Here is a 27,878-nt window from a genome sequence, read left to right as displayed (position 1 = left end):
GGGCCGGCCCGGCAGCCGCGGAAGCCTGTAGGCCCGGAGCGCGTGGCCAGGAGACCTGGTCAGCGCCGCGCCCGGAGACAGCACCTGCTCTCGGGCCCCGTCCACTAGGCTAGAGCTTCCGCGCGACCCGCCCAGGGATCGCGGCGGAGCCTCTCCGGCCTCTCCGGCCTCTCCGAGAGGAAAAGCCCAGGCCCCGAGGCCACGAAATCTAGTCTCTCGCTGGAAGCGCGGGCGAAGCCCCGCCCGCCGAGCCGCCTCTTCCGCTCGCGCCGGGGTGGGGTCTGCGCGGCCGCCGGGACCCGCTCGGACGCGGCCACGTTGTCTTGCGCGCTTGCCGCGCCTGGCCCTGGGCTTCTGCCCCTCGGCGACCCGGCGCTGCCCCGGAGCGTGTTCGCGCCTTCATCGAGGTCCCGGCGCAGGGAGCGGCGCGGCCACCTCGAGCGTTCGCGGCGCGGGCGCGTCTGGATCCGGGCCCGGGAGGTGCCGCCCTCCGCCCGCCCCGCGCCTCCCGGGAGCGGCGACCGGAGAGCGCGGGAGAGTTGGGCGCGGCGCGGAGCTCGGCCGGGGCCCATGCCCGTGCGCCCCGCAGGCCCCGCCATGGCGTCCGCGAGCGTGGCCGAGTGCCTGCAGCAGGAGACCACCTGCCCCGTGTGCCTGCAGTACTTCTCCGAGCCCATGATGCTCGACTGCGGACACAACATCTGCGGCGCGTGCCTGGCGCGCTGCTGGGGCGCGGCGGAGACCAACGTGTCGTGCCCGCAGTGCCGGGAGACCTTCCCGCAGCGGCACCTGCGGCCCAACCGCCACCTGGCCAACGTCACCCAGCTGGTGAAGCAGCTGCGCTCCGAGCGGCCAGCGGGCCCGGGCGGGGAGATGGGCGCGTGCGAGAAGCACCGCGAGCCGCTGAAGCTGTACTGCGAGCAGGACCAGACGCCCATCTGCGTGGTGTGCGACCGCTCCCGCGAGCACCGCGGACACAGCGTGCTGCCGCTCGAGGAGGCCGTGGAGGGCTTCAAGGTGAGCTGGGGGCGCGGGCGGCGGACAAAGGGAGGGGGAGAGCCCAGCCCGGGGCGTCCCTTTTCCGCCCAGAAAATGGCTGAGCCGGACGTGGGGCTGGTTCGCAGCCGTCATTTCCTCCCCGTGCGCCCCGGAGCCTCCGCGCTCGGATCTGGAGGAGAACCTGTGGCTGGCGAAGAAGCCACAAGTCCCCCCCCGCCCACTCTCCTCGCTCCGTGTGCCCCCGAGTTTCCTGCCTCGCGGGCGCGTTGTACACGGAAACCTTTCGACAGAATGAAAGAAGCGCATACAACCCGCGCACATCCGCAAGCTGGGGACACGCTCCGCTCCCACCGGCTCGCAGACAAAAACGCGCTCAGACGTTAACTGACTCACGGCCATTCCTTAGTCTATAAGCGTTTCTCTAGCACTTTCGTGCAGTCTGCCCTGCTCTAGAAGCTCACAGAAAATAACAGCTCTTTGCTGCTTGAGTAAGTCGTTTAACCACCCTGGGACCCAGGAGATAACACAGTTATGAGGAAGAATGTGGAATCATAGGATGACAGAGCCCTCTGCTAACCGGCGCAGCTAAACAGTAACGTGGAGACAAAGTGTTACATATAAAACACTTGTAAGGCGACCTTCAAGGAGTCCATGATACTGTGTATTTTTTGTATCTTGAGGGCTTCAGAAATGCATACACGATTATGTCCGTGTTTAAATGTGAGTACATACATGCGTAATCACTTAACATTAATGGACCTTTCAGCTATATTATTTCGCTCACTGCTGATACATCTTGAGCAGGTTGGGAAGATGGTGTTTGCCCATGTCACACATGAGGAAAATAAGTCACTTTCGCAGTATGCCTGTGAGGAAAAGCTCCAGTACCACACAACTCTCAGCCTCCTGCTCCAGTCACATTTCCGCTAAGTCATGCAATATCCGACCAGGGACAGGTAGATGACTCATCGTTTAAGATAGACACAAATAGTCCTGACGCAGTAGCTGAGTGGTTGAAGCGACAGGCTGCTCAGATAGACACAAAGTGCCAGAGGCGAGGCTTGATGGCCCCTGTGCCCTGGGTCTTAATCTTGTGGGTGACACTGTGGCCTGAGGACAAGCACTAGCTAGGGACTTGGCATCAGGTGTGTGGACTCCATCTGTGATAAGAATGACCATGCTGTTGGGTGAGGTGGCTCACGCCTGTAATCCCAGCACTTTGAGAGGCCGAGGCAGACAGATCACAAGGTCGGGAATTTGAGACTTGTCTGACTAACTTGGTGAAAACCATCTCTACTCAAAGTATAGATATTAGCTGGGTGTGGTGACACGTGCCTGTAGTCCCAGCTACTCAGGAGGCTGAGGCAGGAGAATCGCTTGAACCCCGGAGGTGGAGGTTGCAGTGAACTGAGATTGCGCCACTGCACTCCAGCCTGGATGACAGAGTGAGACTCCGTCTCGAAAAAAAAAGGATGACCATGCTGATGCTAAGGTCTACTTAATTTTGAACTGCCCATCTGTTTTTGCTTTTCTCAGGAGCAGATCCAGAACCAGCTGGACCATCTTAAAAGAGTGAAAGATTTAAAGAAGAGACGTCGGGCCCAGGGGGAACAGGCACGAGCGGAACTTTTGGTAAGGGTTGTTGCAATTCACAGTAGCTTCTGCTGGTGCTCCCCACTTCTGTAGAGCTGATGTTTCTTCCCTTAAACTTCTCCAGCAAGTCATCCAGAACTTGTAGGTAGAGGTGGATCAACCGCACATGGCAGGGGGAACTCACCCTGAGAACTGAGAGATTCTCTTTTGGGGAAAGGATGGAGGAGCCTAGTTTGGAACCCCTGGAAACCAGACCTGTCAATAAAGTTTAACCTGCTAACTACATAGACCACGGTTGATTCTTGGCAAAACTGAGATAGATAAAGTTATTGGGTACAGTTAGCTTCCTTTGGTACCATCGTGCAGACAAGTGCTAGTAGAGGGTTTATATGAGGCCCACTGTTGCTTCTCTCTGGGTTATTCTCCTTGACAGTGCCTTAATTGTGGAGTTTTTACTCTGTTCTCTTCTTCCAGTCTCAAGGCCTTGACAAGTGGCTGATGTGTTAATTCATGATAGAGGTATTTGGGATTTTTTATTTTTTTATTTTTTTGAGACAGGGCCTCACACTGTCACCAATGCAATGATGAGGTTTCGGCTCACTGCAACCTCTGCCTCCCAGTTCAAGCAATTCTCCCACCTCAGCCTCCCAGGTAGCGGGGGCTACAGGCGTGCGCCAACACACCCAGCTAATTTTTGTATTTCTAGTAGAGATGGGGTTTCACCATGTTGACCAGGCTGGTCTTGAACTGCTAACCTGGTGTGAGCCACTGCACCCAGCCAGGAATTTTGTTTTGAAAAGAAAATAAACAAAAAGTACACAGACATTTGTAAAATGCATTTTTATATTATAACATTTTTGAATACCACCTAGGAGTTTATAAATGTTTTTTGAACAATAAATAAAACATGACAAATCTCCATTGAGTAGAGGTATTTCTATCTGAAAAGTAAAGTCCCAGACTAGTAGAGTCTAGCATCCTTTTGTCAGTCCTGGCAGGGTGCAGTAAAGAACTTTTGGACAAGGAACTCATTCCCATGGAGTCCTGAGATCCCACCACTTGGTCTGCCCACACAGTGCACTGAGACTTCAGCTCTCCTTGAAAACAGGTCTGATGGATGGAGAATCTTCTCAGTGAGCCTGAGTGGACTCAGGTCATTGTCCACATGATGGTATCCTCTGTGGGAGGATTATCAAAGGGCAGAACAGCCCTTCTCTGAGCATCTGGGCACCTGGACATGCTTCTAGGCTCAGTTGCAAAGATGGAGTCATACAGCCTCTCTGGACCTCAGTTGCTCATCTGTGAAATGAGTACGTTGGACTAGATTCGTAAGGCTAGTGCTGTCTTTCTGTCCTCTGCATTGGTGTGTGGGTATTTCTTTAGCTGTCTTCAGAAGACTCAGGCGATTGGAGAGGTTGGGGCAGGCATGCTAAGTGTCTTACAATGCAAGAGACAGTCCCATGCCAGGCAGGATTGTCCTGCCAAGGTGCCAGTAGCACCCACTTTGAGAAACACTGAATTAGTTGATATTTAAGGATTGTTTCAGCCTTTTTTGTTTCTAAGATTATTTTGTATAGTTTATGTCTTTGAAAGAATTACCCAGCTTACATGAAGTATGACTTTTGAAAAGGATTTATAAAGAAAGACGTGTGCATAATGCGTGTCTAATGTGGGTGACTAGAGGGATGGTCAGTCAGGGAAGGCTGTTGGGAGAAGCTGGGTTTAGAACAGATGTTGCCAACTTTTCTAAAAATGGTCAGGTAGTGAATGTTTCTAGCTTTGTAGGCTATATGGACTCCCCGTAGCTCATTAGCTCTGTTGTAGCTCAGCTCAAAAGCAGCCATTGTCAGTACATAATTGCAGGGCATGGCTATGTCCAGTACGACTTCACTTGATTTCTTTGGAGCTTGTTGCTGGCTCCTTGTTTAGAACAAAACTTTTTAATAGAGACCTGATGGTGGTGGGGGCAGCTGAAGAAAGAAAGACAGTAAGTTATGGCAAACAAATGAGCACCAAGAGGAAACCATGGGGAAACCACCTCTCTTCCACCCGAAGCTAGAGACAGTGTTTGGTGAACACCCCTGAAAGACAGATAGAGGGTATGGATTATATTTGAAGGGAAATCGGGCAAGGAAGCTGCGCTTGGTTGTTCCATCCTCTGTAGGGCACATATCTGACCCTGTCCCTTTCCCGTGTGACAATATTTCATGCCTCCCAGTTGCAATAGAGGCTGCCAGGCAAGGTGTGACAAAGTCTCAGTTTTTCTGATCTTTTCCCTCAACACTCCTGTGCTCCAGCCAGAGAGCACCGTTAGCTTTCTCTCCCCACGATTTTGCCTGTGCCGTTTCTTCTGCCTGGAAAGGCTTCCTGCTTGTTGCCTGTATGGTGGACTCTGGTTCATCCCATAAACACTGAAATTGCTTTCATGAAGATGGTGCCAGTTTCTTTCATTGCAGGCTGTCACCCTGTCTTTAATTACCTTCCCATGACTACGTATATCACATGAACCTGACTCACTTCTCTGAGTTACTTGAGAATAGGGATTTTGTCTTAATAGTCACTGGGGTAACTCAGTTCCTGGCCATTATATGTCCAGTCAGTAAAGACTGGCCAGAATGAGTTAGCACTGTGCTTGTTTCTTTTGTTTGTTTGTTTGTTTTTTTCAGTCTTTCTGAGGTTCAACTCAGGTACACTGTGCTTGTTTCATCCATGATGAGGTCTTGGGGTGGGTGGCCAGGGGAGAAATGTGAAGGCCCTGGGAATAAGCCATTTTTCTCTTTACTGCCTTTTCCTGTCGTCTGCACAGAGCCTTACCCAGATGGAAAGGGAGAAGATTGTTTGGGAGTTTGAGCAGCTGTATCACTCCTTAAAGGAGCATGAGTATCGCCTCCTAGCCCGCCTTGAGGAGCTGGACTTGGCCATCTACAATAGCATCAATGGTGCCATCACCCAGTTCTCCTGCAACATCTCCCACCTCAGTGGCCTGATCGCTCAGCTGGAAGAGAAGCAGCAGCAGCCCACCAGGGAACTCCTGCAGGTAAGGCTTACAGAGCTCTGCCAGAGCTGCATCTGCCGAGCATAGCCTCCCTTCTTCCTCTGCCAAGTAGTATACAGGATCCCCTGAATAGCAAGACTTTGCCACACTCTGCATGGTGCACCGTGGAAGGAAACTGTAAACTAGAAGTTCTGGTTGGCACAATTGCGTTGTCTCATGACAATGGCAAAAAGAAGACCTGGTGCTTGGGCCTGCTCAGCACTGACAAGTGGTCGGATCACAGGCAAGGCTCTCCACGTTTCTGGGCCTCAGTGACCTCATGGGTTAATAACGAGGGGCTTAGACCACATGTCATTCAAACACTCTCTTCACTCCGGTATCTTATAGTTTTAACATAGGACTATGGCCACAAAACAGTGAGCGCCTGAGCAGGAGTGGTTAGGTTCACTGAGCGGTCCTGTGCTCTAACCTGGAGAGCTGGTGATGAAGCTGCACAGACCTGCCCCAGCAAAGCCACAGGGAACGAGCTAATGCTCGGCTGTCGTTCGCTCATTCCGTGCATATTACTTGCTCTGCATCAGGCACCATTCTAGGCCCTGGGATTAAGAGCTGAATAAACTTTCCTGAATTATATTTTAGTGTGGCGATCAGACGGTTTTTATAGGTGTTGATAAAAGCCATTAAAAATTTATGATGGCGAGGTGTGCTCAGAGCAGGGGGCCTGAAGAATGGCTCCTCTGTTTATAACACACCCAACAGGAATCTGGAGTCATTGTGATGAGAGGCATGAAGCTTGTGGCCTCCCTACAAACAAATGCTCTACATGTAAAAATATTTAAAAAAAAAAATTTGATGATGGCATAAGGCAAGGGTCAGCAGATTATGGTCCATCACCTGTGTTTGTGTGTCCTGGGCTTAGATAAGTATGGTTTTTACATCTTTAAATGGGAAAAATCATAGAAATGTATTTCTTTTTTTTTCCTTCTTTTTCTTTTCTTTTCTTTTTTTTTTTTTTCCTTTTTTGAGATGAAGTCTCACTCTGTCTCCCAGGAGGGAGCACAGTGACACGATCTCAGCTCACTGCAACCTCCACCTCCCGGGCTCAGTCAGTTCTCCTGCCTCAGCCTCCGGGTAGCTGGGATTACAGGTGCCCTTTACCACGCCTGGCTAATTTTCGTATTTTTATTATAGATGGGGTTTCACCATGTTACCCAGGCTGGTATTGAACTCTTGACCTCAAGTGATCCACCTGCCTTGGCCTCCCAGTGTGCTGGGATTACAGGCGTGAACCACTGCGCCCAGCCAAATGTATTTTTTTTTTTTTTTAGACGGAGTTTTGCTCTTGTTACCCAGGCTGGAGTGCAATGGCATGATCTCGGCTCACCGCAACCTCCGCCTCCTGGGTTCAGGCAATTCTCCTGCCTCAGCCTCCTGAGTAGCTGGGATTACAGGCGTGCGCCACCATGCCCAGCTAATTTTTTTTGTATTTTTAGTAGAGATGGGGTTTCACCATGTTGACCAGGATGGTCTCGATCTCTTGACCTCGTGATCTATCTGCCTCTGCCTCCCAAAGTGCAAATGTATTTTATCATATGTGAAATTATATTAAATTTAAATTTAGTACTTATACATTTTTATTGGAACTCAGCCATGCTCATTTGTTTGTTATGTATTATCTATCATTGCTTTTCTGCTACACCAGCAGCGTTGAGTTGTAACAGAGATTATATGGCCCACAAAGTCTAAAATATTTACTGCTTGGCCTTTAAGAAAGATTACCAACGCTTGGTTTAGAATAATAAAAGACAGCTTGAACTGTAATGAACATCAGTGTTTGACCGGGAGAAAAGGAACAATTTGCAAGGAGGACAGTTGGCCAGGGAGGTAGAATGTGACCAGGCCTGTTTCAGGAAGGAGGGAGTGGACACCATAGTAATGCAATTGAGGTGAAATTGCATTACTGTGAATTGCAAAGCTGATGCAAATTTGATTTAATAGCGTGACCATTATTATGTAGACCTTACGTAGAACTGCCACGATGGAATAATTGGGGCAGGAGCCATATTAGAGGGAGTTGAGCAGGGACCCGAACCGGAGACCGCACAAGTAGATGACTGTTTGAAGAGAAGGGGGTGTAATAAAATATCTAGAGATGAGGCGGGATGATGGAGTTTTATCTGGAGTGGGAAAGGAGTCTATGTTGTAGGGTTTCCAGGTGAGAGAGAGGGAACACTGAAGTCGCCAGAAACGATACACTGATGAACAATGCGTGGTTCCTGAGGAGGCAGGTGGAAATGAGAACTGAAGTCTATGTGCCAGGAATTAGTTTCAGAGGGTCTTCTGTTACATGAGAAGAAGTTACTGTTTCAGAATATGGGAAAGTCACTTGGCCAGCGAGAACCAGGAGGAGTGTTTGGTCAGTGAACATCTATTTATAGTGTAACCATTCTGCCCTGTTGTGTAACTTTCTTATCAGCTTTGCTTTCTTAAATCTTGACTGCTGTGGCGCAGGCAGTGAGAAAGCAGATAGTCTCATCCAGGATTGGGTTTTGCAAGATGGATTTGAGGGTTTTTTTCTTAGTTTTTATTGTTGCTGTTTGAGACAGGGTCTCACTCTGAAACCCAGGTTGGAGTGCAGTGACATGATCATGGCTCACCGCAGCCTCAACCTCCCAGGCTTATGATCCTCCCACCTCAGCCTCCCGAGTAGCTGGGACTGCAGGTGTCCACCACCATGCCTGGCTAATTTTTGCAGTTTTTGTAGAGATGTAGTTTTGCCATGTTGCCTAGGCTGGTCTTAAACTCCTGGGCTCAAGCAGTCCACTCGCCTCAGCCTCCCAAAGTGCTGAGATTACAGGCGTCAGCCACCACATCCAGGCTTCTTCGTTTTTTTTTATTGTAAAATATATGTAACCTAAATTTCACCATCTTACAGTGTAAAATCTAGCACAAAAGTAGCATTTAGTAAAGTTGTACAATTATCAACCGTCTGGATCCAAAATGCTTTCACCACCCAAAAGGAAGCCCCACACTATTAAGCAATCACTCCTCATTTCCTTCCACCCCTAACTCCTGGCTCTGTGGATTCATCTATTCTACATATTAGAGATGATTGAAATCATGCAATACATGGCCTTTTCCTTTCACTTCACATACTTCTTTAAACGTTCATTCATACTGTAATATGTTTCAGTATTTTATTTCTTGTTATGGCTGAATAATAGTCCATTAATGGATGTATACTATGTTTTGTTTATTCATTAGTCGATGGGCATTTTGGTTGTTCACACCTTTTGGCTATTATGAATAGTGCTGCTGCGAACATTAAAAGTAGAAAACAGTTCACAAATTTGTGTGTTACCCTCGTGCAGGAGCCATTAGTCTTTCTGCGTGCCATTTGAGGATATCTGCTACTGAAGCAAGCATCATAATTAAGGCTTTGAAACTTTGGTGGTTTTTTTTTGAGATGAGGCCTCATTCTTTTGCCCATGCAGAGTCGGGCAGTGGCACGATCTCGGCTCACTGCATCTTCCACCTCCCAAGTTCAAGTGATTCTCCTGCCTCAGTCTCCCGAGTAGCTGGGATTACAGGCACGCGCCACCACACCCAGCTAATTTTTATATTAGTAGAGATTCAGTTTCACCATGTTAGCCAGGCTGGTCTCAAACTCCTGACCTCAGGTGATCCACCTGCCTCTCAACCTCTGAAAGTGCTGGTATTATAGAGTGAGCCACCATGCCAGGCTAAAGCTTTTTTTTTTTTTTTAAGAATATTTTTTAAACAAATAGCATGAAACTGAAGATGGATGATGAGGAAGGTGGAGAAAGACAAGTCACGTACTCGGTAAGGGAAGAGGGTCTCCATGAGCACTTCAAAAAGTGCTTATGTTGGAAGTCAGTGGAAAAGCAAGCTAAATACTAATTAATGGGGCAGTACTGGAGGCACTCCCATTGAGGTCAGAAACAGCCAAGATGCCCAGTATCATTTCTCTCTAACACTGCATCACAGGTTGTAACCAGTTCAGTTAGATAAAAGAATTACAGGCATAAAAATTGGGAAAGGAACCAAATGGAAATAAAGCTATTCGAGGCAAAAAAAAAAAAAAAAATTTGGGAAAGAAGTTAATATAGAGAAATCAGCAGCCTTCATATGCCAGATAACAGCCATTAGAAGACAGAAGAGAATATGCAATTTCCACTTGCAAAAAAGCCAAAAGTGATAAACTACCTGGGAACAAATCTATAAGAAATGTACAAAAATCTATGTGGAGAAAATTACAAAACATTCAAACATTCCTGAAAGACACAAAATAAACTTGAACAAATAGGTATCACTTATTCTTTGATAAGACATCATGAAAGCAAGTTGTCCTTCAAATTCATAAATGCAGTTTCTTTCTTTTTTTCATGTTACATGGATATATTGTATAGTGAAGTCTGGGCTTTCAGTGTAACCATCACCCATGTAGTGTTTTAAATAGTTTCTCATCCCTTATCCCCTTTCCCACCCTTACAATTTCAATAAAAATAACAACAAGCTTTTTTTCTGGATCTAGACAAATTGATAGTCCACTTCAGTTAGAAAAAATAAGCACATAATAATAGCTGGGATAGGCTGGGCACGGTGGCTCACACCTGTAATCCCAGCATTTTGGGAGGCCGAGGCAGGTGGATCTCCTGAGGTCAGGAGTTTGAGAACAGCCTGGGCAACGTGGCAGAACCTCATCTCTACTAAAAATACAAAAATTAGCCGGATGTGGTGGCACGTGCCTGTAGTCCCAGCTACTTGGGAGGCTGAGGCAGGAGAATCACTTGAACCCAGGAGGCAGAGGTTGCAGTGAGCCGAGATCACGCCATTGCACTCCAGCCTGGGTGACAGAACAAGACTCAGTCTCAAAAAAAAAAAAAAAAAAAAAAAGCTGGGATAGATCACTTGAGCCCAAGAGGTTGAGCCTGCAATGAGCTATGATTGCAGCACTGCACTCCAGCCTGGGCAACGGAACAAGACTGTTTTTTTGTTTTTGTTTTTGTTTTTGTTGTTTTGTTTTTTCCTTGAGACGGAGTTTCACTCTTTTTGCCCAGGCTGGAGTGCAATGGCCCTATCTCGGCTCACTGCAACCTCCGCCTCCCAGGTTCAAGCGATTCTCGTGCCTTAGCCTCCTGAGTAGGTGGGATTACAGGCATGCGCCACCAAGCCTGGCTAATTTTGTATTTTTAGTAGAGAGGGGTTTTCTGCATGTTGATCAGGCTGGTCTCAAACTCGACCTCAGGTGATCTGCCCGCCTGTCTTGGCTTCCCAAAGTGCTAGGATTACAGATATGAGCCACTGCGCCCAGCCTGACTCTGTTTTTTTAAAAAAAATAAAATAGCTGATAGCTGGACTACACTGAGAAAAAGGAGCTCTGAGGGAGAACTGGGCCTACTAGATTATTCCACCGTATTTTAAAGCCCATATAATTAAAGCAGTTGGTATTAGTACAAGAAGAAAAGCACACACACGTTGCAACCAGTCAAAAGATGATATTAAACTGAAAGAAACTACTTGCCACAAATATCATAAATACAAATGATCCTTCTAACATACAAAGACCTTTTCAAAATTGAGAAAGAAAAGACCGAAATTCTAGAGAAAAATGGATAAAAGAAAGAGCCAAGTTGCAAAAGACTTAAGTTGGTCTGTGAACAGGTGAAAAAATGCTCAGCTGTTATTACAATAAGAGAAATGCAAACTAAAACCACACTAAGATACAATTTCTTACCCATTAGAATATCAAAAATGTTAAACTGAATACACTGTTGACGAAGTGTGGGAGGGACACTCATACACCAGTGGGCTGCGGGGGAATGCAGATCCTAGGACCCTTTTGGAGGAGAATTTTGCAATGTTTAACAAAACTCTGTGTGTGTCTGTGTGTATACATACATACACACACGGAATTAACAAAGCACTTTTCTAGGAAGTGTAGGGGGAGGAGAGATGAGGGGAGATTGATTAATGGGTACAAATATACAGCTTGATAGAAGAAATAAGACCTAGTGTTTGATAGATCAGCAGGGTGGCTGTAGTTTACAAATCTATTTTATATTTCAAAATGACTAGAGGAGAGTAATTGCAGGGCTTCTTGCGTAAAGAAAAGGCAAATACTTAAGATGTGATGGATACCCCAGTTACACTGATTTCTTTATAAATTATGAGTGTGTTAAATTATCACATGTACTCCCAAAATATGTATGTCTGCTTTGTATCAATAAAAATTTTAAAAATCTAAGAATTTACTTTGAAGATATAACTAAGCATGAAAATGTTTGAGAATACATATGCACAAGATTTACTTGCTGCAACGTTTTGTAATTGCAAAATATTGGAAATAATCTAACTTTGAAACCTACGAGATTGTTTTAGTTAATTATGTACATATACATGATGGAATATTATGCAAGTTTTAAATAGGAAAAGAATGATACCTACGAACTGACACGGAGTGTTTTCCAGTATGTATTGCTATGTGGAAAATAAAAATGTAAAGTAGAGAGTATGCTACTTTTTGTATATGAAAGAAGGGAGAAGCCAGGCGCGGTGGCTCACGCCTATAATCCCAGCACTTTGGGAGGCCAAGGTGGGTGGATCACCTGAGGTCAGGAGTTCGAGACCAGCCTGGCCAAGATGGTGAAACTGCATCTCTACTAAAAATACAAAAATTAGCTGGGCATGGTGGCATGCGCCTGTAGTCCCAGCTACTTGGGAGGCTGAGGCAGGAGAATCGCTTGAACCCCGGAGGCAGAGGTTGCGGTTAGGTGAGATTGCGTCACTGTACTCTAGCCTGGGCAACAGAGTGAGACTCCATCTCAAATAAAAAAAAAAGAAGGTAGAATTAGAAAATACAGGTATCTGCTTATTTTTACAATGGAGACGAAGTATAAACTGGGAAAAAATGGGAGTGGGGAGAATGAGATGAGAAGGGATAGAGGAGGGAGTGACAAGGACACTAGCCAAGTCTAAGACATTTGGGGGCACCGAAATAAGAACAGCAATGGATTATAACTCATTGAATATAATACTCTGAGTTCATGCTAATAATAAAAAAGCAAAATTCTTCTGTTAGAATGTCAACTAAATAAGAATTTTGAAGTTAGAAAAATGACCACTTGGCAGTTATCTTGGTAACAGTTAACTCACACAAAATGATCAATGCTTGCTACATCTAAGGGGGAAGTTTGATGAGGACTGGAAGTATCACAGATTACTTACTGATTACAAAAGATAAAATAGTGACTGTACAGTAATTAAAATTAGTATTACCAGTAAGGGCCGAGCAAATACTGTGTACCTTTAGAAAGACACAACATATACTAGTCATGAGGCAGATATCTGAAAAACTTAAAGGGAGGGACATTCTATACAGTAATGGGCGCGGTGTCACGAAGACGGAGCAGTGCTGAGGATCTGCTCCAGTTGAAGACACGTGTCCTGTCAAGCATGATGGCGTGTGCCTCTGGTTCTAGATGCTTGGTGGCAGAATTGCTTGAACCCAGGAGTTTTAGACCAGCCTGGACAACATAGTGAGACCTCACCTTTACAGAAAAATTTAAAAATAGCTAGGTGTTGAGATGTGCCTCTGTAGTCCTAGCTAATTGAGAGGCCAAAGCAGAGGATCACTTGAGCCCAGGAGGTTGAGGCTGCAGTGAACTGTGATCATGCCACTGTACTCCAGCCTGGGCAACAGAGCAGGGCTCATCTCTATAGAAATATATAAAATATAAATATTATAAATTAATATATATAATAAAATAATATTCTTGTTTTTATGGTTGAGTTAGTAAAATAACAATAATTAAAAATAAAGTACACATTATAACTACATGAAATGAATGATCCTGGTTTACCCAAGGGGGTGGGGTGGGACAGCTGTAAACAGCATTATTGAGGTGGGGTGTGGTGGCTCACTCCTGTAATGCCAGCACTTTGGGAGGCCAAGGTGGGTGGATCATGAGGTCAGGAGTACAAGATCAGCCTGGCTAACGTGGTGAAACCCCATCTCTACTAAAAATACAAAAATTAGTCGGGTGTGGTGGTGTGCACATGTATTCCCAGCTACTCGGGGCTAAGGCAGGAGAATCACTTGAACCCGGGAAGGCAGAGGTTACAGTGAGCTGAGATCACGCCATTGCACTCCAGCCTGGGTGACACAGAGCAAAACTTTGCCTCAAAAATATAAGTGTACAGGAGTTCTTCTCTTTGTACTAACAGCTTTTCTGTGTATTTGACCTTATTTCATAATGAAAAGAAAGCAAGCTGGACAGGTAGGCAAGTTGAGGTCCAAGGAAAGGATGCCTGAGTTAGTAAATTTAAATCCTGAGGTCCTTGACCAGTGGCTGGTGGGTATGGAAGGAGGGTGTGGGAAATGCTGGCATAGCAAATAGCACACAGCTCATTTTCCTCTGCCTGCTTTTCAGCTCCTCAGGACTGAGTTTTGCTCCAGCGATCCTTGCCTCCTTGATCTCTCCCAGGAGAGCCAGCCTGTAGCTGGGTTTTCAACAAACATCTGTGAAATGACTTCTCATGGTTCTGTTTTTCCTTTGTCTTACAGGACATCGGGGACACATTGAGCAGGTACGGTTTTCTGTTTCCCTAGTGTTAAAAATCAAATATGAGAAGACTATCTCCTTCACATTTGTAAATCCTGAACAGAGCCCTGAGCCTGAGAATGGGCATCTTATCAAATTGACGTATCCCTGAAGAGAGTCACTGGTATACAAAGAATTACATGAACCACAGCTCTTCTCAGTAAAATTCAGGGAGTGGGGGGTTCACGTGGGTGGCTGCTTGTGGATTATAGGGGTATGAGGACACTTCCATGGAGAGAGTGTGGCCTTACCGGGACCTGGGCTGAGTATCAGGGTAGTTTATGATTGTTGCTTCCTACACGTTTCACAGTCCTTTCCCCTTCATTGTCTCTCTCTTTTTTTTTTCTAAATAAGGCCTAAGAAAGGTGTGACTGACCTAGATTTACATAATTACTGATGAGCCACCTAGATTCTGGCTCTTATTCTTGCTTTTCTCTATGTTCCATCAAAAAGAAAATGAGGAAGAGCCCCCTGGCAGCTGGACATGACCAGACGGAGAGCCTGAAGGGGGCAGTAAGCCAGGGCAGAGTTGTATTTGCAGGACGGGTGACTAGGCCAGTAGGATGCGCCCTGGGAAGCTAATGTCTAGTGCAGGAGTGCCTTCCAGGTGGAGACTGACTTTGAGGGAGCTGTACTTTGAAGGTGATTAAGACCCTGAATGGTGAAACCCCCTAAAGCAAAATAGAGCTTGACTATGTGGGAGCATTTAAAGATATGGGGGAGGGCCTTATAGATGGGGCTGGGAGGCCTGTCTTGATAGAATCACGTTGATGGAATTGAGGTTCCTGAGAGACCCTAAGATGGAGAGGTGGAGTTCATACTAGTCTGAGCCACATGACCCAAGCAAATACTCCTGTTACCTGCTACTTCATGATGCCAGTCTAGCTCCGACCTAACATACACGATTAGCTCCTTCGGACCATAGCAGTTTATGATATTAAAGATTGAATTTGGTTGTGTAAGAGAGAAAACCCAAAATTTTATTGGCTTAAGGCTTAAACATGATAAAATTTTTTCTTACCATAAAAGAAATGTGCAGGCTGGGCGCGGTGGCTCACACCTGTAATCCCAGCATTTTGGGAGGCGGAGGCTGGTGGATCACCTGAGGTCAGGACTTCGAGACCAGCCTGGCCATTATGATGAAACGCCGTCTCTACTAAAAATACAAAAATTAGCCAGGCATGGTGGCACATGCCTGTAATCCCAGCTACTGGGGAGGCTGAGGCAGGAGAATTGCTTGAACTTGGGTGGCGGAGGTTGTAATGAGCTGAGATTGCACTACTGCACTCCAGCCTGGGCGACAGAGCCAGACTCCGTCTCAGAAAAAGAGAAATGTGCGGGTAGGTGACCTGTGGCTAGTATGGTAACTGCAGCGATGCTCAGAGACTCAGGTTTCTTCCCATTCACTGTCCTACCATCCCTAAGGTGTGGTTCTCGTAGAGTCCACAGTAGCCGGTAGAATGCCAGCCAAGAGGAATGAGATAAGTCACATGATGTTACTTTTTTTTCTTCATTTTTTCTTTTTTTTTTTTTCATTTTTCTTTTTTGTAGAGGCAAGGTCTCATCATGTTGCCCAGGCTGGTCTTGAACTCCTAGCCTCAAAGCCATTCTCCCACCTCAGCCTCCCAAAGTGTTGGGATTGCAGGCATGAGCCACTGTTCCTGATCATGTTACTTTCTTAAGCAGACTTCTCAAAACACCATGAGATACATCTTACCTCTCATAGGCCAGAACTCAGTCACAAGGTCACATGTAGCTATGAGGGACTAGGCAGCTGTGAGCCATTAAAGGTGGAAAGTGGTAGAAGAGGTATTGGGTAGCCAACTGGTAGTCTTTGCCATAGACATCCTTGCAGGGCGAGGGAATTGGGTATTGTCCCCCACAGTGCCTTTCTGTCTGAACATGTCATTCTCTCCATATTTGGGAACCTGAGAATTCAGGGTAATTGCCCACCATAAATATCAAAGATTAGTGCTTTCCGGCAAAGCCAGCCTCATATGTAATTCAGTAAATCGTTTTGGGTACTCAATATTTGGAAAGCTGTGAGCTACCTGCTTTGGGGGATACAACAATGAGTATAATATCTACCTTATTTTAGTCCAGGATCATAGCCCAGGAAGAGACGGTGGGAAAAGCTGTCGGGGCTGGTTTTAAAGACTGTCCATCTGTGCTGGACAGTTTAGCTTAGGTGGTCCTGGTTCTTGGAAGGTTATGGAATTGGGGAAAATTATTTATTTACTTATGTTTTTTCAATTTAGGGCTGAAAGAATCAGGATTCCTGAACCTTGGATCACGCCTCCAGATTTGCAAGAGAAAATCCACATTTTTGCCCAAAAATGTCTGTTCTTGACAGAGGGGCTAAAGCAGTTCACAGGTAACGTGCAGAGAGATTCGTGAGGGAGATGGATTTATACTGAATGTCTGCATATTCCCTGATGAAAGGATATATTTTCCAGCCAGACAGTGGGATGCAAACTGAATATTTTCTTGGTTTCTTTTCCTAGAAAAAATGCAGTCCGACATGGAGAAAATCCAAGGTAAATTTATCTACCTCCTGGGCTTTTGATGTAACGTTGCTTGGAAAGAACATCTGCACTGAAAGTGGGAAAAACGGGATAAGGCTGCTACCCATTGGCCAGCCTTCCCGGATGTTTCACATCTTCCCTGTGGCCTTAATTTTCTCAATTAACAGTCTGTTAAGTGTATTTAGTCTGTTCTCAATCTGCATTGATGGAGGCAAAAAAATCAGCCATCCAAAAATTAATCCACAATTAATTTGATTATTCAGGAAACAGTATGAACAAAATCTATCCTGGTTACATTTCACTTGAGCCAGTATTTATCATTGTAATTTACTGAGTTCCTACTGCTTGTGGGCACAAGTGCCAGCTCCAGCAGGAGGAACCGAGCCGCGCTGACAGGCAGCGCCGCCCGGGGCACAGTTAGGAGCGGGCAGTTAGGAGTCAGGCTGCCGTGGGTCTGTGCCCGGCTCTACCACTTAGTAAGGATTCTGTAGGTAGTTTCCTCGTCGTAACATAAGAACAATAATAGTTCTCACCTCCTAAGATACAAGAATAGGGTTACATTTCTAACACTTCTAGAATACAACCTGACACATAATAAGTCCTATATGTATGTTTATTAAATAAAGTGTTCTAGGCATTTGGAGAAGTTTTTCCAAATTTAAATTTTTCTGCTCATGATCCACATTCAGTAAAGAGTTGGCCATATATTGAATTCTAAAATTCCTGGGCAGTCTGGTGGATTCTGAAATCCTTATATGTAGGTAAACCCTTTTCTTAATTATTACAAATTACAAACCCCACGATCTTTGATAATTTTCTGTAATATATATGCTGAGCTCTTATTTGCATTGCACCTGTTGAGATATATACTTTTGGGGCATCTAGTAACATAGATTTAGCAGATACATGTCCTCTACAAGCAAGACAAATGGGGAGAAACTGCACTTGATACAGTAGGTAATACCAGACGTGGTTAGTTCAGGCATGACTTTCCTTGATCTGGCTCTTACTTCTTTTCTTGCCACTTAAAAGGATTAGTGGGATAACGTTTGAAAAATTCTGCTTCACCTATAAAGTGCCTTATAAAGGAACGGTCATGTTTGCCCTGGAGTGTCAGTGTCACTTGAGCCATTCAGCTCTCAAACACAGATGACCTATGAAATGTTAATGTGTGATGTGAGGTTGGGACTGCGTTTCCCTCTGCAGAGCCAGCTGACTCACTGGAGGGTGGGATTCTTGATTTTGGCTCTTTGATCCCATGTTCTACCAGTCTCAGGCATGTGGTTATCCCTCTACTCAAGGTTCCCAGTGTCTCTCCCCTTCAAGCTGGGAGAATGGTAGAGCCATTTGGTTGGATGGTAGAGCCATACACTATATGAAAAAACCAGTGCATGACTGACAGCAGAGTTCTGGGTTTCTAGTGGAGACCGCTGCTTTATGATGACTAACCAGAGCTCCTTCAGTCATGTATTTCCTGGAAACACTCGTGACTTCTGTAACTTTTCTCGTTTGTTCTTTCAGAATTAAGAGAGGCTCAATTATACTCAGGTAGGTGATGAGAGACAAAACCAAATTAGGGTAAGGAGTAAAAATCCTTGGGAACCTAACTGCCATTACGAATGATTTTGGAAATGGCTTAAATTGGATTTTTTAGGTTACATGTATAAAGATCCACAGAATTCCACAGTTGTTTCTATGTGTTTATGGTAACTTTGTCAGAGCTGAAGCCATAGGGTAAAATCAACCTCAGGTGTTAAAGAAGGATTACAGGGTGGACACTGCAGTTCCCCAGAAGCAGAACAGAGCTGGTGCACAACTGCACCGCGCTGCCCGCCCAGCTTCAGGGTCGAACCACGGTGTGTGACAAGCAGGACTGACTGAGCTCCACTGTTACTCTGAGTGCTAGAGAGTCTAGGAGTCTTGTGTCCTCCCATCACTATGCCTCCGGGCGGAGTTTGAACCTGCCCTTCCCCCTCAGCCATTTTCACCCTACGGTAGAGCCTGGGAAAATTTACCATTGTGGAAGTCCTCAGATCAAAGGCGTATTCCTCCCACGGTCACAGAACTGCCTTCTGTTAACGAAGTGTCCTCTTCATGAAGAGAAGGACTCTACATACAGTGGATCTGCCGTCCTTGGTGCACACTGGCTCTGATCCTTATTTAATTCTTTCAGCGAGTATTTTCCGAGTACCTCGCTTGTGTCCTGCACTGCCTAACATTGTGCAGGGTATTTTAGAGGAGCAGAAGAGCCTATGACATCCTCCTTTTGGGGTTTACATTGTCTGTTTGGAGGTGTGCGCACGGCACGAGAACGAGGTAGGCAGCTGTTGTAGACAGATTATTGAACCAGGAACTAAGGGTTCTGGGGTTCTTGGTTACCTCTACCAGTTGCCCGTCTTCTGTGGGAGTCAAAATTTGTGGGCTTAAATTTCTGAGAGGTAATATTATGTGGGAGTCAAAATTTGTGGGCTTAAATTTCTGAGAGGTAATCTTCCTCCTGAACAAGATGCAGAGTGCAAATGAGAGAATACATGTCATTGTCTTCATTTATTTATTTATTTATTGAGTATTTTAATTTTTAACATTTTTATTATTCAGTTTAGAGGCGGGTTCTCTGTTGCCCAGGCTGGTATGCAGTGGCGTGGTCATAGCTCACTGCTGCCTCAGATTCCTGGGTTCAAGTGATCCTCCTGCCTTAGCCTCCTGAGTAGCTGGGATTATAAGCATGCACCACCATGCTTGCCTAATTTACTTTTATTTTTTGTAGAGACAAGGTCTCACTGTGCTGCCCAGGCTGGTCTCAAACTCCCGTACGCAAGCGATCCTCTGGCCTCAGCTTCCCAAAGTGCTGAGATTACAGGCATGAGCCACACACCCAGCCCGTATCAGTGCTTCTGACGCGAGAAAAAACTTGATAGCAAGATGCTGTGATACTAAATGCCAGAGGAGATGACGTGGGTCATACACAGTTTTAGATTTCAGAACAGGAAGGATGTAATGGCCTGGGGAGATGGAAAAAAACTTGGAGGATGTGTGTCTTGCACTGGACATTAGAAGAAGATGAATAGGGCTTGGATATGCAGAGTAAAAATCTTCTAGAATGGATAAAAGAGTGATTTGGGCTGGGTGTAGTGGCTCACACCTGTATTCCTAACACTTTGGGCGGCCGAAATGAGAGAATTGCATGAGCCCAGGAGATCAAGTCTAGTGAGCCATGATTGTGCCACTGCACTACAGTCTGGGTGACAGAGTGAGACTTCATCTCAAAAAATAAAAAGTAAAAGAAATAGAAAAAAAGAGTGATTTGAAAGGTGAGCATGCTGATACAGGTTCCCAGTCCCTTGCCCACAGTTCTAAAATCCCAAATCTCTGAAAGCGTTTTCATTATTTTGTAGGAAATTATAGTATCAAAACCTGAAATTATGTGGCACTATTTAGAGTCTTTCTCCTTCATGATGTAAACATTCATGGATCTCACAGCAGATCTATTAATATTTCATTATAGAATAATGTGCCAGACTCTGCCTGTCTAAAACCTGTAATATTCTGAATTCTGTGAAACTTCGAGCCCTGGAAGTTTTCAGAATAAGGGATGGTGAGCATGTAAGAAAACCTCAATTCAGTGTATCTGCCAGGCACAGTGGCTGATGTCTGTAATCCCATTGCTTTGGGAGGTTGAGGTAGGAGGATTGCTTGGGGCCAAGAGTTCAAGACCATCCTGGACAACAGAATGAGATCCCCCATCTCTACAAAAAGTTTTCAAAAATTAGCCAGGGTGGTAGTGCACACCTTTGGTCCCAGGTACTTGGGAGTCTTAGGCGGGAGGATCCTCTGAGCCCAGGAATTTGGGGTTACAATGAACTATGACCACACCACTGCACTCCAGCCTGGGCATCAGAGCAAGACCCTATCTCTTAAACTCAGTTCATAATGGATGTCGTGGCTTCAGATGTGACAGAAAGCTGTGGGGCTAAAATTCAGTACTTTCAGTGTATCCTGGTAACCAGCTAATCCAAGCAGTCATTTTTGAAATGTGAAGTTTAGAATATATTTTAAATAAAATGAGCGCAACCTCTTGTGGGAAGCTCTTGTTCTTGGGGAGGTAGAAGAAGGCTGGGTGTTGTAGTAGAGTAGGCTCTCCTGGCCTGCAGCTGACTCCTCTGTGTGTCTCCACAGTGGACGTGACTCTGGACCCAGACACGGCCTACCCCAGCCTGATCCTCTCTGACAATCTGCGGCAAGTCCGGTACAGTTACCTCCAGCAGGACCTGCCTGACAACCCTGAGCGGTTCAATCTGTTTCCCTGTGTCTTGGGCTCTCCATGCTTCATCGCTGGGAGACATTATTGGGAGGTAGAGGTGGGAGATAAAGCCAAGTGGACCATAGGTGTCTGTGAAGACTCAGTGTGCAGAAAAGGCGGAGTAACCTCAGCCCCCCAGAACGGATTCTGGGCAGTGTCCTTGTGGTATGGGAAAGAATACTGGGCTCTTACCTCCCCAATGACTGCCCTGCCCCTGCGGACCCCTCTCCAGCGGGTGGGGATTTTCTTGGACTATGATGCTGGTGAGGTCTCCTTCTACAACGTGACAGAGAGATGTCACACCTTCACTTTCTCTCATGCTACCTTTTGTGGGCCTGTGCGGCCCTACTTCAGCCTGAGTTACTCGGGAGGGAAAAGCGCAGCTCCTCTGATCATCTGCCCCATGAGTGGGATAGATGGGTTTTCTGGCCATGTTGGGAATCACAGTCATTCCATGGAGACCTCCCCTTGAGGTGAATTCAGGCCAAAAGGGCTGTTGGCTGAAATCCTACGCCAGGCACGAGGCATCCTGTTGCCTTGCCACATCCCGTCACAGATGGGTCTCCTTACCATGTTCCCCACCCTTGCAGTGGGAGGCAGGATGTCCATGTTCTCCACCACCCTCTTCCCTCCATGCAGATTGTGAGATGCCATGAGACGTATCCAGATGTCCTAGAAATAAAAACCAGATGTCTGCCTCCAGTGTGTCACACTTTCTGGTTTTACACTTGATGGACGGGATAAAGCATATGGATAATCTTTGGATTTGGAGAGCCGTTCAAGATACTCACACCTTCTTGGCTCAGCCTGGTTTTCTGTGGTTCAGCCCCATATAATGATCATGGCTATTCACTGTCATTCTGGGCTAGGGCTCCTCTCTGACAGCCTAGACTGGAACAAGACCCTATCCGCACGGCTCCCTTTCTCCCAGTTTTTCCACCTGGGAACAGTACTTTTGCCCCTATTCCCAACTCGCCATAGTTTTACTAACTCCATTAAAGAAGCCTATATGTGTTTTGGTTAGTTACAGTTCTTTTACAATAACGGTGGGTAATGGCCCCACCTCTGTTATAAGATAATGTTCTAATCAATGTCTCTGCCTTTGTATCTTTTCTGAGGGCTTTGCTCCCTTTGTTCTAATGAAAGGTGTATTCTAGTGCTGGGTGCATGTCATCCAGGCTGATACTCTGCCCAGCTCCATTTGCTGTGACTAGATCCCTTACCAGTCACATGTGTGGACTGGTGGTCGGTCATACACTGTCCCTGAAAGGATGCTGGGACAGTCTTCCAGGGATTCATTGACCTCTTACCTCTTTTTCTCCATTTCTTTTGGGGGATGGGGAAATTGACCTTTCTAAAGTGCGTATCAAGGGGCAGCTCCATCCCCATGGCCATTGGAGCTTGAGACACTCTTAAGTCAGAAGACTGGGGCGGATCACTTCCAGCAAGCCCGCGTGATGGTTCTCAGTCCTGCTTCTCTTTGGGTACATGCTCCTCTGTTTAAAAATAAAATGAATATGGATGTTTATGTTGTTGATTTCTGGGTATTGGTAGGATGGGGTTCAGATGTTGGAATGGGTGTGGGGAGGAAATGGTTAATGCTGTCGCTTTCCCAGATGGGTCCAAAAACTCCATTCTGGCCAACAGTTTACTTCAAACTGCAAAATAAAACTACTTTCTCGGTACTGTGTCACTGCGTTCTAGTGGTGCTAAGAAAGTAGTGTTGGACATCCATAGGCCACAGTTCTTACACTGGTTAATCCTGTAGTTTCACTAGGAAAGTATTTTCTCAAGCCCTTTTTGTAAATACTGTGCCAGGCATTGGATTTCCATGGCCGAGGTTCATGAATTGATGATAGCGTATCCTATTTCTTCATTTATTCGTCAGGTTTTAAGGGAAATAATAGAACCAGGGCTATAGAAAGCAGCTTCCGGCCGGGCGCGGTGGCTCAAGTCTGTAATCCCAGCACTTTGGGAGGCCGAGGCGGGTGGATCACGAGGTCAAGAGATCGAGACCATCCTGGTCAACATGGTGAAACCCCGTCTCTACTAATACAAAAAATTAGCTGGGCACGGTGGCGCGTGCCTGTAATCCCAGCTACTCAGGAGGCTGAGGCAGGAGAATTGCCTGAACCCAGGAGGCGGAGACTGCGGTGAGCCGAGATCGCGCCATTGCGCTCCAGCCTGGGTAACAAGAGCGAAACTCCGTCTCAAAAAAAAAAAAAAAAAAAAGAAAGCAGCTTCCATGAGGCTAGGTTAGCTTTTGCTGACTACTCTGAGATCTACATGAATATGGTAATATATATACAGGTACATAAATACTATTAACAAACAGAGCAGTGCTTGGCACACCATGTGAAGAGCTTTATGCACAGCAACTTATTTAATGCTCATGATAATCAAGTGTGTACTATTGCCTTCACAGATAAAATGCAGCAGAGAGGGTAACTGACTTATCCAAGCAGCAGAGCCAGGATTCAAGCTGAGGTAGCACACATGACCACACTTTATAGATGATGCTTTCTGCATAGAAGAGGCAGAGACCGGAAGCCTTGGAGTACCAGTCCATTGGCCCAGGAAGTCTACCTTATAACAGTGTCTACTCTAAACTCGAGGATCTGCAACTGGAAAGTGGGGTGGAGACTCCTATTCAAAATCTTAATTTAGTCGGTTGGGGCAGGGAGCAAGAATAAAGGCTCACAAAGAGGGCACTGTGCATCAGTCCAAGGAAACATGCTCTTGGGATGGACCTTTGGTTCTTGCTGCCCAGTGATAGAGCTCCCTTCGAGCTACTTAGAGAATCCCACACTGGGTCTATTTTATTCCCAGGAGACCTAGTGCTTTAGGAGCAGCATCTTACTGCACTTTTATTGACAGCATCAGCTGGACCAGTGATAAACAATCTTCTTGGATTCAAGAAAGTTTCTTGCAATTTGAATGGGGATGTATCTATGAGGACAAAGAATTTCACTAATAGTGCCTAGTGAAAAAAGTCTCAGAAGACTATATACCTTATAATGCCCTTTATAATATGAAGAATAGCACGGTTACCTATGGAGTGAGAGGGGAGATGGGATAGAGGAGACGACATAGGTTGATAGGTGTTACTGGTTATCTTCTAGTTCATGTGGGTGGTGTGTTAATAGGTATTTATTTTTAGTTTTAAAAGCCTGCCATTTTGAATGGGGTTAAATGAACTTGTGATTTTAAGTTTACTCATCTGCAGAAGGGTAAGCCACTTTTGAGTTCATAAGTCAATGAATTGAATCACTAAAGGCAGATGGAGGCCCACCCCCATTCTTCTAGTTCCTCTCTTTCCTCAGAACATCTGCAATTGTTAATTATACATTACGGTTTCAATAACTTCTCCTTAATTCTTTTGCTGTTCCAGGAAGTGTGTGTGTGTGTGCATGCATGTGCACATGCCTGTGTGTTTTTAGGTAGGTGCTCTTGTTTTTTCGATACAGGCCAACATGCAAAGAAGACCATCTTCCCCAAGAGCAGACAAGGCCTAGAAGAGATAGGTTCAAAGAACAAAGGGAAACTGAGCATGGCCTCTACCCTCCACCATGTATAATTGAGAAGATGAGAGAATGCATGTAATGTAAGTGCCTCACACTTAAGGCACTATGAAATTAAGAGCAAATAGCTATCAGATGGTAAATGAAAATAAGAAATTAGAAGGAATCCAATGTTTAAGAACACCAGTTTGATATGGAATATCTGCAGTTTAGATTTATACAAAATATCTATAGTACTTAGCAAATATATATGTTCATCATATATTCGTTTAAAAAGCAAGTTAGCAAATTATGTACTACACATGACCATTTTTTTGGAAAAAATGTATGCCATATGAAAGACTATATAAAAATGTTAATAGTTACCTCTGACTAGTGAGATAGTGGATAATTTTAATCTTGGCATGTTTGTATGTTCTACAGTTTGTGTACACTTTGCAATTAGAAAAAAGTAGTATAAATAGTTAGGGGATTACAGTTGCCATGTTGGGAATCACTTCCTGGACAACTTCCTTCCAATCGAAAGAAAATATAGAAATTTCATGTTGTTGGAGGGAGACTGGGGAAACAGTCTTCACTGTACTTCTCACGACTAACTTTGTCTTTATCAAAAATAAGATACGAAACCAAGGAAGTCTGTGGAAATTAAGGTAGAGCCTACTGAAACTCAGGCTGTTTTCCATGCAGAAAAGAGACCTAAGCTTTGCCTTACAAAAAGGAAAAGGAAAATGTTGTATGTTAATAAATACAGAACGTAACCTATTGGGACAAAATCTAATTAAAACATCCAACTTTGTATCTCCTCTATCTGAATTTCACAGCCCCAAATACAAGAGTTATGACGGTCGAGTTAAAATACGTGTATTGCACCTGTACCGTGTTTGCCAGGCTCTGCCACCTGGGCGGCGTTGGTCTGCACACGTTATTTTAGCAGTGTCCCCGGCCTCTGGGACTCTGTTCTACTTGAAGGAGTCATTTCTGTTTAGTTTCAGGCCTCCACTAAAGTTTGCGACCTCGGGGCTTCCTGGCTTGGAGCTCGGATTGCTTGGCGAAGGCTGAGGAACAGCTGGAAAAGTGGGTCAGGCGCTTAAAAACTGCCGCCGTGTCCCCGACCTGGCAGTGGACACGATGGAGCCCTTGAATCGGGAACTGACTAGTGAGATAGTGGATAATTTTAATTTTTTTAAAAAAAAGTCCTTATTTTTCACCTATTAAAATGTGCCGGGAGCAGTTACTAAGATTTATACAAAATATCTATAGTACTTAGCAAATATATATGTTCATAATATATTCGTTTAAAAAACAAATTAGCAAATTATGTACCACACATGACCCTTTTTTGGAAAAAGTGTATGCCATATCAAAGACTATCTAAAAATGTTAATAGTTACCTCTGACTAGTGAGATAGTGGATAATTTTAATTTAATTTTTAAAAAAGGCCATATTGGGCCGGGCGTGGTGGTTCACGCCTGTAATCCTAGCACTTTGGGAGGTCGAGGCGGGTGGATCACAAAGTAAGGAGTCCAAGACCAGACTGGCCAACATGGTGAAATCCCGTCTCTACTAAAAAATACAAAAATTAGCTGGGCATGATGGCTCGTGCCCGTCATCCCAGCTACTTGGGAGGCTGAGGTAGGAGAACTGCTTGAACCAGGACCCGGGAGGCGGAGGTTGCAGTGAGCCGAGATCGCGCCACTACACTCCAGCCTGAGCTACAGAGCGAGACTCCATCTCGGAAAAAAAAAAAAAAAAGGCCTTGGCCGGGCGCGGTGGCTCACGCCTATAATCCCAGCATTTTGGGAAGCCGAGGCGGGTGGATCACCAGGTCGAGAGATCGAGACAATCCTGGTTAATATGGTGAAACCCCGTCTCTACCAAAAAAAAAAGGGGGGGGGCCTTATTATTTTTTACCTATTAAAATGTGCCAGGCAGTGGACACGTTGGAGCCCGTGAATCGGGAACTTCCGAGAGCGAGCAGGAGGGCCGCGGGAGAGCGCGTGGCTCCCGGAGCTTCCCGAACCTGGGATGCAGATCCTCGGCGCGGACACCGGCCTTACCCCGGCGGCCCCTGCTTGGACTTTCCCGGCCGCCATTTTCAGAGCCCAAGACACACAGACCAATGGCAAGGCGGTGACATGTGGCCAGAATCCAGGAGATAAAAGGGATCCAGGAGATAAAAGGGAACCCTGCAAAGAGCGGAGTCTGTCGTCAGGGTTTTGTTTTGTTCCTCACGGTCTTCCCAAGAATTAAGTCCTGGGGGACGCTGAGTACCGTTAAGATTTGAGTCAACAGCAGGCGCTGGAGAGCCGACCCAGCGACCTGGCACAAGAGGGCCTTTCCTTCCCGAAACCTGGCAGGCTGGGCGCAAAAAAACACATTAAGAGACTTGACCCAGTTTTACTCATAAACATTTTCTGCTGCTGCATAGTTTCTTCCGGTTTCAATCCACAGGTGGCTTTGTTTTTCTTCCGTTACCAAGCAACCTGACGTCATCGCGTTTCTGCGTGTGCGTCACAGACGCAGTGCTCGTTGATCTCTATATTACCGAAAAAATCGCCAAGGCCTCACAGGGTGTCAGGATGGCCGAGTGGTCTAAGGCGCCAGACTCAAGCTTAGCTTCCCGGTGCTGGGGATTCTGGTCTCCGATGGAGGCGTGGGTTCGAATCCCACTTCTGACACATCCTTTTTTCCTCTTCCTCCCCCTTTAAGATATCTTGATCTCAGCAGTAGGCATCAACAACCACCAAGGTATATTTTTAGGAATCGGCTTTTAAATTTTTCTCAAAGTGATTGTCCAAACTGAAGACATTAAAAGCGGAAGTATCGCGATATTTTTACGAAGTCGCGAGATTTGGGGCAAAACACAGCAATAAAAGGCAGAGATGAGTAGCGGTTGGTCTCTGCGCTGTAAGGCGAGATGATCCGGAAGTAGCGAGATTCGGGACCCAGGTAGCTTCCGGCCTGACCGAGGGAATGGAGAGAAGGGGCTATTCTCGACCAGGCTGACACGCTGTGGGCCAAATCCACGCCCTCCCCTTGGATACTTCCGGAAGCACTTTCCTCCCAGCCTCACAACCCTGTGGCTCATGACAGTGCAGTCTGCTTAAAAATCTTACACAGGTTCTCTCTGCTCTCCTATTTTCAAAACTCATGTAACTAGTTCTCAAAAATGCCTTTCGTAAATTATGCACATTCACACTCGTTTTGACATCTCATCATTACCGTGTTGTCTTTTCAGTCAAAATTGAGTACCATTTAACCACTGAATGAAATAGGAAAGCTGTACCTTCCTCTCCCAAACATAATCACCGTCAAAAATT

The 27,878-nt window shown here is 45.7% G+C and overlaps 1 protein-coding gene and 2 non-coding genes across 3 annotated transcripts; all 3 read left to right on the top strand.

The window, feature by feature from the left end:
* Positions 1-284: 284 nt before the first annotated feature.
* TRIM27 (tripartite motif containing 27) lies at positions 285-25,353 on the top strand. The gene is made up of 8 exons (XM_012440374.3): positions 285-1,017; positions 2,536-2,631; positions 5,399-5,629; positions 14,175-14,197; positions 16,470-16,585; positions 16,716-16,748; positions 18,258-18,284; positions 20,913-25,353. The coding sequence occupies exons 1-8, from the start codon at positions 571-573 to the stop codon at positions 21,506-21,508; spliced, it is 1,569 nt and encodes a 522-aa protein (XP_012295797.1). The 5' UTR covers positions 285-570; the 3' UTR covers positions 21,509-25,353.
* LOC135269345 (small nucleolar RNA SNORA11) lies at positions 6,286-6,414 on the top strand. The gene has a single exon (XR_010337647.1). It is a non-coding gene; the product is annotated as a small nucleolar RNA SNORA11 (small nucleolar RNA).
* Positions 25,354-27,131: 1,778 nt separating the features above from the next.
* Positions 27,132-27,236, top strand: TRNAL-CAA (transfer RNA leucine (anticodon CAA)). The gene is made up of 2 exons: positions 27,132-27,169; positions 27,192-27,236. It is a non-coding gene; the product is annotated as a tRNA-Leu (tRNA).
* The last annotated feature ends 642 nt before the right edge of the window (positions 27,237-27,878 follow it).

Source organism: Aotus nancymaae, unplaced genomic scaffold (genome assembly GCF_030222135.1).
Source record: "Aotus nancymaae isolate 86718 unplaced genomic scaffold, 86718_ANA_hifiasm-v0.15.2.pri h1tg000051l, whole genome shotgun sequence".
In the NCBI taxonomy this organism is placed as follows: domain Eukaryota; kingdom Metazoa; phylum Chordata; class Mammalia; order Primates; family Aotidae; genus Aotus; species Aotus nancymaae.
The sequence above is the reverse complement of the archived record's forward strand: the minus strand, read 5'-3'. Positions and strand labels throughout refer to the sequence as shown.

Bases quoted from the DNA above. Each gene is read 5' to 3' on its own strand.
- TRIM27 (XM_012440374.3), top strand. From the start codon at position 571: ATGCCCGTGCGCCCCGCAGGCCCCGCCATGGCGTCCGCGAGCGTGGCC. The intron at 2,632-5,398 runs GTAAGGGTTGTT...TCGTCTGCACAG, and splicing joins AGGCACGAGCGGAACTTTTG to AGCCTTACCCAGATGGAAAG. The intron at 14,198-16,469 runs GTACGGTTTTCT...TTTTCAATTTAG, and splicing joins ATCGGGGACACATTGAGCAG to GGCTGAAAGAATCAGGATTC.